The following is a 12,825-nucleotide window of genomic DNA, read 5'->3' on the forward strand; positions in this document are numbered from 1 at the left end:
CTGTACTTTAACCCGCTGCGCCACCAGGGAGGGCCTGTTCACATTTTTCTTTAACTTCTTGACACACATACTTATAACAATTCAAAAGTGTGTCTGTTAATTCTATTATCAGTTATTAGTAGGTATTTTTTTATTGAATGAGAATTTTTCCTAATCATGAGTCACATTTTCCAATTTCTTTTCATGTCCAGTACTATTTTGGGTAATCACAAATTGTTATTTTTATTTTGAGTCATGCTATATATTGTTTAATCCTTGGACATTTTAAGAGTTAGTTCTAGTAGATGGCTAGTTATTTGAAAATAACTTCTGAGACAAATCCTTCTGAGCTTGTTTAAAAACATCAGCATTTAACTGAAGCTTGAGAGTCAGTTATCCCTATTACTGTAGCTTGATATTCATAAATTAATTCATTCTAGGATGTAATTATTGTCATTAAGTCTTCATCAATTACAATGTCATTAGGATGAAAAAAAAACAACTAAGAAAATGTTTTCCTTTTTTAGACACATAGTTGCTTTTGGACTAATATATACTAATGTGAAGCTGGGTAACTGCACATTGATTTTCCTTAAAGTCATTTCAGTATCAGGAATAATTTGTGACGGAACTGCTTGTGTGTGAGCTTTCATTTAGGGTGTGAGAAGTTAAGTAATTTTTCTAACTATATCCATTTTGACTATGTCTGAAAGTAGGTATGCTCACAAGGCTGGGAAGTGGCCCTAAGGTTTCCCTCCACAGAGCAAATGTTCCCCCCTCCACGTGACTGGCATCCATGTCTCCAATACCATTAGCTATATATCTAAAGCTATAATGAGCTTTCCAATTCTTCTGTCAATGTAAGGCAGCAACTAGGTGTCCCTGAAATAAAGCATGTTTTTGTGGCTGAAAAATAACAAATAAATGGTGAACAAGGCCATAAATGGAAAATATTCTAAAAACTACAATGCCCTATAATAAAAATACAAAACTGGTAATTCAAACAGCAAATGAAGAAGGGACAAATACCAAAAATACAAAGGGTACCTGTATTTACAGAAAAAGAAGCCGCAGATGGTGAGCAGATAAGATTTATATACTGATCTTGAAGGTATTTTCACTTTTGTACAAAAGCTGTTACATAAATTTCAATTTTGGGGCAAGAAGAAAATATGGATTGATTGAATTTAATATGTTCTTCTTCCCCTTCCTCTCAATAATATGAATCAAAGAGAAATGTACAGATTTGCATGGAGACAATTCTGATTGAGATTAGATCTGCCTGTCCTGTTAGATTAGAATATGATAATACACATAATGCAGATAATATGATATTATGCTTGGTACTATTAAAGGTTTCTCCTCTTAACGAAACATCTGAGATTGACAATAATTAAAAGGAAGCTTTATAAACAGTATTCTTACCAGAGCAACACTATCAAATAGTGCATACCACATACACTAGTAGCCTCAGAAAAAGATTTTAAAATTCCATATGTCATAAAAAGTTTGCATTAGTAGAATCTTCCTAATTTCTCAGTAAGTCTTTTTAAATATCATGTTGTTTGTTTAAAAATGATTTTCTATACTGTCTAGAGGACCCTAATGTTGCAAAAATCCACTTTAACAGAAATAATGCTTGTATAATTAGGCATTTTTCTGCTTCTGAGCAATGAGCATGTATATTTACATGAAAATATATATAATGCATTTTGTCCATAATGGACAAGATATTCACACAAATAACTCCTCTCAAACACATGCACAAATACCATCCTCATCACCATCACCATCACCTACATACTACAACATGGTGCCATGTTCTTTTACTCCCATCCACTAGACCCCTTACCTCTCGCCCTGTTTGCACAGCCTCCAGTCTTTTCAGGTTCAAACCCTGAAAAAAAAAGTATTACTGTGATGAAGGTAGTTATAACTAATAAGTGTACTGTTGCAAAAACAAAATAATTACAGTAATAGAAAAAATATTTTAACAATAATATCTCATGTACAAGCCAATCTCAATATATGAGTAAGTCTTCAAAGATGTGACCAATACAATTCCAGTTGAACCTGAGACAGCAAGTAAAATTAATATACTGTGCATCTGTTTTTATCAGTGATTGGTGAGCTCTTACTAAAATTGCAATAAAGTGTATTGTTTATTATAACTAGTAGCCAAGAACTGGAAACAACCTTAGTGTCCATGGATAATGATTGGATAAAGATGTAGTTAGTATATGTTGTATACATAGCTTCGCGATTTGTTCAGCTATTAAAAAATGCTACTCAACTATGAAATAGATTACTCAATCATTAAGAAAAAGAAGACAAACTACAGCCATTTGAATAATATGGATGGCTCTACCGGGTATTATACTTAATGAAATAAGTCATTTGAAGAAAGCCAAATATGATATGATTTCGCTTATATAATACACAGAAAAACTAAACAAATGGATGAACTAAAACAAAAATAGCCTTTTTAATGATAAGACCAATTCATAACAACCAGAATAGAGGTAGGAAGAAAGGGGTAAATTGGGTAAAAGGGGACAATTGTATGGTAAAGGATGGAACTTACATTTTAGTGATTGCCTTAATGTATTTACATATTGATTTTTAATGTTGCACAATTGAAACAATTTTATAAAACACTATTAATTTTAAAATATTAAAGAAACTAAAAATGCTGTTTAAAATTGAGGTAGTACACATACAGAATGCTAAGATAGTAAGCTCATACCTTTCTGCACTGCACCTGCACATCTCAAGGTCTAAATTTATGTATGATGGATTACTTACCCTATTACTGATCCATTGTGAGGAAATAAAATCCTCAATATTTTAATCAACAATCAACTTTGCTGCAAAGATCTTTTTCTCTCATTTCCTTTAATTATTCTACAATACATATTTATTATCTACTTACTATATTTTTTCCTGGCACAGTCATATTATTGAATAATTTATGCATCATCTATCTAACCTGCTAAATATGCTCAGTGAAATTTTTATTTATGATAGCTTAGTTTTCATCTCTATGAGTTCAATTTGGTTTACTGCATTTTTTATTTATTTCATTATGTTCACACTTTTCTTTTTTTTTTTTAAAGATTTATTTATTTGTGCATGCAGAACTGGGGTACAGGCCAGAGGTTCAGGGTGGCAAGAGGCTTCACCAGAAACAGAGCAGAACAGGCAGGTGGACGAAGAACACTGCTGAGGGGAGCAGCGGGCGGGTCAGGAGAGGTCTGCCGCGCAATTTGGTCACATCCGGGGCGGGTGGGGATCGAACTCATGCAGAAGTGGCTTCAGCTTCTTAGTACTGTACTTTAACCCGCTGCGCCACCAGGGAGGGCCTGTTCACATTTTTCTTTAACTTCTTGACACACATACTTATAACAATTCAAAAGTGTGTCTGTTAATTCTATTATCAGTTATTAGTAGGTATTTTTTTATTGAATGAGAATTTTTCCTAATCATGAGTCACATTTTCCAATTTCTTTTCATGTCCAGTACTATTTTGGGTAATCACAAATTGTTATTTTTATTTTGAGTCATGCTATATATTGTTTAATCCTTGGACATTTTAAGAGTTAGTTCTAGTAGATGGCTAGTTATTTGAAAATAACTTCTGAGACAAATCCTTCTGAGCTTGTTTAAAAACATCAGCATTTAACTGAAGCTTGAGAGTCAGTTATCCCTATTACTGTAGCTTGATATTCATGTGCTTTCTACTAAATTCCCCATTTAATCAATAATAGAACATTACTTTGGCTAATGAAAATTCAAAAGATTCTGAAGTGACAACTCCGGGAAATATTTTACCTAAGATCTTCTAGTAATAATTCCCTTCCAGAAGTTATATCGGAACTCACACAATGGTATTACATGTGTGTGTGTGTACACACACACGTATATAAGGTGTATATGTATATGTGCACATATATACATGCACTGTAGGCACATGTACATATATGTTGTATATATTTATACACTCACATATAAAAGGCTATTGAAATAAAATTCTCAGGAAAACATTTATGCATATTTCTAAGATTTCTAGAAATCCTTCTGTGTAGCCCCCTCTTATTTAAGATAATCTGTCCAGCAAATTCTAGGTTCCATGTCCTTCCCAAACTTAGATCTTTTTCTCTCAACTAAAAAAACAAACATCAAAGCCTTGAGGTTCTGTTTGTGTTGCCCCTTAACGTACCATAGTCCAAATGTCCTCAGGGGAAATCCAGGTATTGTAGTGCATTAGTTGTTTCACTGTTTTTGTTTTTTGTTTGTTTGTTTTGTTTTTGTTTGTTTGTTTTTAATTATTGTGAGAGAATAGCTCTATAAATTTCACCCAGTTTTTAACTATTACAGCAGGATGAAAGTCGTAGACTGATTACAATTCTTGAATAGAAACAGAAGTCAAGACCTATATTTTAAAGCTCATTTTTTAAAAGGAGAATATTAAACTTTACAAAATTTAAATTATGTGTTGTTGTATCATAGCTAGTGATTATAAAAATAAAATGTAGACAAATGGTTTCCCAGGTTATGAGAGCTAGGCTGGAACATGCCTCAACATAGAAATCAAATGATCTATAGTACACACATAGCTTAAGAATACTTATAGCGTGACGTCAGCAATATGAAGCCCCAAAGAATAGCAAAAATTAGTCTAAATAGAACAAGGCTTAGTATTCAAGTAACCACAGCAATAGGGTTGAATGGAGAGGTCACTAGTAGAAGTACTGTGACTACAGCTTCTACTAAGACATCTGCAGCAACCTTGATTTTTGCTGACTTGTATTGAAAGTAACATGATCAATTTGCTTTGATCAATCAAGCCCCAATACAACCTAATTAACCAAGTAATAACATTTAACACAGGAAATATTTAAATATATATTTAATTCAAGGAACCTCAATTCATCCTTTGTGTGTCTCTATACATACACAAATTATCTATATTTAAAATATGTATCGCACAATTTTATATTAAATGAAAAATATTTTTATATTTTGTATAATCTTCACCTAATACATTGAATTAATTATTTTTTCTGACTATGGAATTTGAAGTGGATTGACAAGAATAATAAACTTACCTATGTATAAATAAGTATGTTTACAAACCAGTCAACTTTTAAAATTAATACATTTTTAATTAATTTAAAATCCCACATCATTATTCTTAAACAGTATGGATATCATATCTATTAAATGTGTCTTGAGAAAATCATATTTTAAAACACTCTGGAGAATATGGTTAGAAAAAGATATTTCCCTCACTATACATACTTTACCACTAGAGAATATAAACTTTTTGTGTTGATCTAAATTAAACACATGAGACCAAGCCCAAATCCTGTAAGTTGTAGGAAGAAAAAATTACCTCAAGGCAAATATTCTGCAGCATGTTAAATTAAGACAGCTTAGTAAGGCATTAAGGGAAAATATATTAACTGTAAAATATGCAGAATTTCCTAACAAAATCTATCTTGCAGAACAACATTCAGACATTGGTATGAACATCACCAGTAGCTATGCTAGGGTGTGACAATATAATTGTATAAAATATACATAAGGTTGATATATCTCTTATTATAGTTATAAACCCTTCCAAAATTGCTATCATGTCAGTAAGGATTTCCCTGCTTCCGCAGAAACACAAGATCAGAAATATAGTTTCTAATACTTCTACATGTGGTTGCCTTGTTTTCTACATGTGGTTGACTATTTTTTTTTAATTTATTTATTTTTGCATATAAGAACTGGGGTACAAGCCAGAGGTAGGAGTGAGAGGACTCACCAGAGGCAGAGTGTGGAACAGAACAGGTGGACCTATTGAAATACACTACTGAGGGGAGCAGCAGTCAAGACAGGAGAGATCTGCTGGCCAGGTGGGTTACCTCCCTGACCAGGGATCAAGCTCCTGCTGCAGTGGCTGCAGATAGCTTCATAGTGCTGCATTTTAACCCCTTGCACCATGAGGGAGGCTCTAATATAGAAAACTGTTAATGAGCAGATAGTATGAATATTTCACTTCCAGTTTGGTAAAGATTTCATTGTGGTAATTCATCTTAAGTATAAAAGTAGTTATGATATAATTGGATAAAACCAAAATTAGCTTTTAAAAGACTTCAAGTAACTGTGTGACATTTTTAGATTTATCCTCAGCTGCATAGGTAAAAGAAAATGCTAGAAGGACTTTAAAATTACTTGCAGAGGAACCTCTTCATCTGACAGATGAGAGGAAATACAGAGAGGAAGTTAACTTATAAGAGGCAGATTTCCATCTTCAACTCTGGTCAGCAGTGACTGAAGTAAGGACTGCCTTTCAATAAAATGTTTTAGTAGTTTTTTAGTTTTCTTTTTAATAGATCATTGACTTAAAATTTGTATAACTTTTTGAGCATCTCTTTTACTAAATTGTTACTTTCTTGAATATTTATTTATGCTTACAGAACTGGGGTACAGGCCAGAGATGTGGTTGGTAAGAGGATCCACCAGAGACATAATAGAGAACAGGACAGGCAGATTGACAAAGTACACTGCTGAGGGGAGTCAGCGGGCGGGTCAGGAGAGGTTTGCCACCCCATGTGGGTCAGCTCCCTGGCCGGGGATTGAACTCATGCTTGCAGTGGCTTTGGAGAGCTTCATAATGCGGTGCTTTAACCCCTTGTGCCAGCAGGGAGAGACCTAAATTATTAAATTTTTAATGGATATCCCCAATAGGTATCATGACCACAGTGCATCTACCACCAAATCACTCATAGTCCACAACAGTACACTGAGAAATTTTTAGCCATTCTATGTCCAAGGTTCCACAGCTGTGAAAGTGAGCAGTTTTCAGGAGTAAATGTAAGAATTCATATAAAACTTTGCTCAATAACCTACCCATAAATGACCCCCAAATGCATTTAGTTTTCTTAGTAGCTTAAGATGTTAAGATGGTGTTACTCTTAGTGGCACTATCAAAATGAATGATTATTACTACCGCTATAGAAATAACTATTTGGGGGATTGTTCTCTTTGCACTAAGTAGTACTCTAAGAAGTTACCAGTATTAGTTTAATTTTTTCCATTACTCTTATTTCATATTACAAACAAATAGTAATTATTTCCCACATTTTACTGAAATGAAAATTATCTTTTAACTGCTCTAGTCTGCTTTTGAACTATTTATTTAGTCAAAATGAGTTGTGCTGCCTTATTTCCTGCTATGGTTAGCTTTTCTTTGCCACTTTTGTGCCTGGTCCAAAAAAATTAATATTCTTGTAAAACATTCTTGTTTCTTGGATTCTAACTGTCCTATTTCTTCTTAAATGAGAGTGTCATTTTAGGAAGTAAAGCATATTCTTGGGGATGCAGCTAATGCTCAGTTCTAGGCTTTAGATTGTCAAGAAGGTGATATGGCAGGTGGAAGGGTAGAACAATTTGTACTGGATGATCTTTGTAGTTTTAAATTAAATACGTGTAGGCACATGCACATAGATGTAAACATATATATGCATGGGTACCCGTATGTACCCATATGTATTTGTTTTATTTTGCATTTACTTAACTCATTTATTAAATATTTATTTATGATACAGAAATGGGGTATAGGCAAGAGGTGCAGGGGCAGTGAGAAGATTCACCAGAGTCAGAGTGGGGAGCAGAACAGGCAGATTGATAAGGTACACTGCTGAGGGGAGCAGTGGACAAAACAGGAGAGGTCTGCTGCACCATGTGGGTCAGCTCCTTGGCTGGGGATTGAACTCGTGCTACAGAGGTTGTGGATAACTTTGTAGTGCTATGCTTTAACATGCTACACCACTGGAGAGGGCCCTGGTTTTATTTATTTATTTATTTATTTATTTATTTATTTATTTATTTATTTATTTACTTATGTTTATAGAACTGGGGTACAGGTCAGAGGTATTGTGGGTGAGAGATTCACCAGAGACAGAGTGGGGAGCAGAACAGGGATATCTACTGAAATACACTGCTGAGGGGAGCAGCAGGTGGGTCAGGAGAGATCTGCCACACCATGTGGGTTAGCTCCCTGGCCAGGTATCAAACTCCTGCTGTGGTGACTTGGGAGAGCTTCGTAGTGCAGTGCTTTACCCCACTGTGACACCAAGTAGAGCCCCTTGTTTTTATTTTTAAATAGGTTCACATACAGGCTCTTGTTGTGAGTCTACCTGTGTGAATTTTCTGAGAAAATGATGAAACTCCAAATGCTAAAATATTCCAAGTTTAGAAACAGCTGATTCAATGATTAGGAAGCTTATTTGGTTATTAAACTAAGATTTTTTTTTATTTGAGTCTCTACTTTTCATTTCTTAGCTTGTTGAACAGTTTAAAATCAGTGTCATTCAAGTTATATTACTAATAAAAATCTTTACTTTTTATGTGGATTTCTAACATCAGGCTCACCTAGGAATCATTCCATAAGTAATAATATTGAGATATGTCACCAGTCATAGGTTTATAGAACAGTCTTAGGAATTCAGATACTATTCCATGGCTGCTTACCCAACTGAAAATGCAAGATTTTTACTTTTAAATATAATTTCCAAAATTCCTTCAAAGTTAATAAACACTGTTTAAATAGTCTCCGTGATACCAAAACCTCTTTTTTAGCCACTATATAAGAAAAACTTTTTAGTTCTTATATTCTGTTGGAATTATAATTTAGAGAGAAATGTGTACTGTACATAATTGAAATATTTAGAGTCCATTAGGATGTGGATTAATTATGTTTAAAAGCAAAGAACAAATAATTATCAAAAATTAGTAAATCATCTTGCTCTTTTATTTTAGCTCATTCTTCTAATTATCTTTGACACCTAACATTGATACGGGGCAATAAGGAGCATTAAAACTGGCCAAGGACTCTGCCCAAATAGTTTATCATTCACTATCTCGGTTCTTCACCTACATGCACAACTGCAAGGCTACTCAGGTTCAAAGAACAGCAATAATGGGATTTATTTTTAAAAATAGGAAAAGACCAAGAGTTATTGAGGCCAAAAATGGCAGTTTACTCATCCAAAACAATGTCTGGTGTTTTAAAGCCCTAGTCACAAATTCTCCAAAGATGGATGGTGTCTTTCCACCACTGTGGATGTGGAGCACATAGTAATCAGTCAGTAGGCTAAGATCAAACTCACAAAAGCAGTAGACACAAAGGAAAATGCTCATGGAGCTTCCGAGATGTACCAGCACAGAGCCAGACAAGTGACACTCAGCAGCATTGTTGGCCCTCCCTGGTGGCACAACAGGTTAGGATGCAGCACTACAAGGTGGCCACAGCTGCTTCAGTGAGAAATTGATCCCCACCCAGAGATGATCCACATGGCTCCGCAGACCTCTCCTGCCCCGCCTGCTGCTCACTTCAGTAGTGAACTTTGTCAATCTGCCTGTTCTGCTCCCCTACTTTGTCTCTGGTGAATCCTCTCACTGCCCCTTCACTTCTGGCCAGTACCCCAGTTCTATATGCATAAATAATTAAATCGTAAAAAGAAAAAGAAAACAGTGGTGTCAACAACTGAAGACCTGACAAATGGCCACATTCACATAGCTTGGGGAGGTGCCCAGTTCCTGGCTTTAACAGTTTGCCTTCCCTACCAGGCTTTAACAGCAGCAAAAACAGAGGCAGTTTCAGTCGCTCAGCTACTTGCAAAGTCTCCAAACTTTTCACCTCTCAGTTGGGCTGGTGGAAGCCTCTCTGTTCCTTCAGAGGCCCACAACAGCCTTCTGGAAGATCAACTCGGTGGGGCAGAAAATGTTGACCATGAATCACAGAAAATCAAAACAAGCTGAAATCCTGGGGGCTGCTTCTGTTGCCCCTTATATTTCTCATCAGCATCTCTACCCCACCAATATCTTGTTCACCCTATCAATCCTCAATGGTACCCTTTGCAGGGGGCGCTGTTACATCTTGGCTTCAGCCACGTTACAGTACCATAACACCTGTTACCCATTCGCTGAGAAATTTTATTTTCTTGTTTCAAACATTAAGTTACATAATTATGTTTAGGGTATCCACTATTCTTCGTTTTTAAAGTTCTGATATTTTAAAAGTAGATCATTATCCCATATTCCCCAAGCAATATTGATTTTAATAGCATGCACAAGCATGCAATAGGAAAAAAAAAAAAAGTTACATTCTTACCAGATGGCAGACACAATGTTAAGTGCTTTACATGACTTTTTATTCTTCTCAATTATACTAAGAGGCAAACACCTTTTTAATTTTAATTTCAGAAAACAGACAAAGGGAAGTTAATTAACTTTTCTAAAGGGATCCAACTGAAAGGAGGTAGAACTGAATTTTAAACCACAGCACCTGATTACTGAGTTGTTTGTTTCCCCTACAACCAACTTTAGAAGTAGCTATTACTGTATGTTCTTTCGTATTGCATGATTATCTAACATGCATTAAACAAATGTGTTTAATAAATTAATGATTGAGTAAACCCATTAGATAAGTAAGCCAGATTCCAGAATTAAATTAAAATACATCTAAACCATGTCACTTTTTTTATATTAAAAAAGATAATGCAAGATAGTAACTCACTGGTTTTGAATTCATTTAGGATTTAAAATAACTGTGAAAAAGTTTAAGTAAATGAGATTGGAATCCAGAGTTCCGGATTTCTTGGAAAGAAATGTAAAATTCAATTGAAATATTTCCTGGGGCAAAGATTATAAGAAAATTAATGTTATTTCATGGTCCCAAGTAACATTTCAGAGAGTTTGTGATTATCAGAGCTCTGGGCAAGCTAAAATATTAAGCAAGCATAGCTGTTCCATGTCTCCAGGTTTCTAGCAGTGCATCTTGGTATAAAGCATACGTTTAATTCCTTCTGCTGCAGGAACTTAGAGTCCTAATATTTTATGAGCTTAACTACAATGAAACTTGTCCTAAAACTAGAACATTTCCTAGTTTCTGATGTATATAGCTGGGTGGTCATTTGCAATGAAATTTTTTTTTTCCATTTCAAAGGTGGGATTAATCAAGTATATAGATTTTTTTTTAAAGATTTATTTATTTGTGCACACAGAACTGGGGTACAGGCTAGAGGCTCAGGGGCGGTGAGAGGCTTCACCAGAGACAGAGTGGAGAACAGAACAGGCAGATCGACGAAGTACACTGCTGAGGGGAGCAGCGGGTGGGTCAGGAGAGGTCTGCCACACCATGTGGTCACCTCCGGGGCAGGCGGGAATTGAACTTATGAGGAATTTTAGATTCTCAGTGCTGTGCTTTAACCCGCTGCACCACCAGGGAGGGCCCAAGTATACAGATTTTATGAACATTATTTTGACAACCTCTAGTTGCTAATCTAATTCTTCAATAAAAAGTTAAAGTCACAATGTCAGAGAGCAAGTATCCCTAAATACTGTTATGAAAAGTAGATTTCTTTAAAGTTCATCCACTGTAGTAAATATCAATCAATTCAACTGTGACTTTAATCAACGTGGATTGTATTAAATCAAATTGAGGGAATCTGTCTCCTCAGAATGTTTGAAAATTTTTTCTTCGGTGATACCAAATAATTGAATCATTAATTTGTTTATTTTTTTATGCTTACCATGGCACATGTAGGAAGGTACTAAGAGAGAATTATCAAAGAGAGCATTAATCAGTAGAATACGGTTATTTATTTGATGATTTACCTATTTATAGTCTCTGACACCATCTCTTCCCATGCAGCATCCCCATCACTCCACTGCAGAATATGGCTCTTTTGGTAGAACTTGGATACCTCAGGTATTCTTCTACCACAGATTTTTAACTAGACGGGTTTCCCAGGCAGAATTTTCTCATCTAGATAGTTGCATGGCCAATTCACGCCTCTTCTCTAGTCTGTTCATATCACACATCCCCCAAGAGTTCTACGTTTATCACATTATTTAATATTACAATCTAGTGCTTACTTCACCTGTAGGGATATTTAAAACTGCTCAACATATTGTACAAATTGATGATGATGATGATGTAGTATTTATCTTTCCACATTGGAATATATATAAGAGGAAGCTATTTTTTTAGAAGATTTATTTATTTAAGCATACAGAACTGGGGTACAGGCTAGAGGTGCAGGGGCAGTGAGAGGATTCACCAGAGAAAGACTAGGGAGCAGATAAGGCAGAGCAAAGAAGTACACTGCTGAAGGGAGCAGTGGTAGAGACAGGAGAGGTCTGCTGCACCATGTGGACCACCTCAGGGGCCTGGGATTACACTGTTACTGAAGCAGGTGTGGCTAGCTTGCAGTGCTGTGCTTTTTTAACCCGCTGCACCAGCAGGAAGGGTCAAGAGGAATGTTTTTAAAGACTTATTTCTTTATGCATACAAGAACTGGGGTATAGGTCAAGGTGTGGGGGTGAGAGGATTCACCAGAGACAGAGTAGGAAACAGAACAGGCAGTTGTACCAAAATACACTGCTGAGCTGAGCAATGAGTGGGGTCAGGAGAGGTCTGTTGCACCATGTGCATCACCTTCCTGGCTGGGAATTGAGCTAGTGCTGCAGTGGTTGTGGATAGCTTCATGGTGCTTTGCTTAACCCCTTGTGCCATCTGGAAGGCCCCCAATTGAGGAATCTTTTTACTGGTTTCTAAAACACTGCAATTATCCAAATGTTGTTGTTGCTGAGTGGTGCTAAGTATTTATAGCAAGGGCAATAAAACAAAAATCAAATTTGTGTCCAAAAGTTAAAATCCAGGAATAAGCTCATCACAGAATTCTACCAGACCTTAAAAGATAAACCTCTTAAATTGTTCCAAAAATTGAGAAAGAGTAAATACTTGCAGACGCATTTTGTGAGAACAATGTTATTCTGATATTAAAATCC

General features: G+C 35.6%; 1 protein-coding gene across 1 annotated transcript in view; it reads right to left on the reverse strand.

Moving 5' to 3' along the window:
• CCSER1 (coiled-coil serine-rich protein 1) overlaps nucleotides 1–12,825 on the reverse strand; it is a 939,806-nt gene that overhangs the window by 383,062 nt on the left and 543,919 nt on the right. The window contains exon 9 of the mRNA XM_012724198.1: nucleotides 1,832–1,876. Within this exon, the coding sequence (XP_012579652.1) occupies nucleotides 1,832–1,876 (45 nt within the window). The remainder of the gene's footprint in view (nucleotides 1–1,831; nucleotides 1,877–12,825) is intronic.

Source organism: Condylura cristata, unplaced genomic scaffold (genome assembly GCF_000260355.1).
Source record: "Condylura cristata isolate star-nosed mole 26May11 unplaced genomic scaffold, ConCri1.0 scaffold00012, whole genome shotgun sequence".
In the NCBI taxonomy this organism is placed as follows: domain Eukaryota; kingdom Metazoa; phylum Chordata; class Mammalia; order Eulipotyphla; family Talpidae; genus Condylura; species Condylura cristata.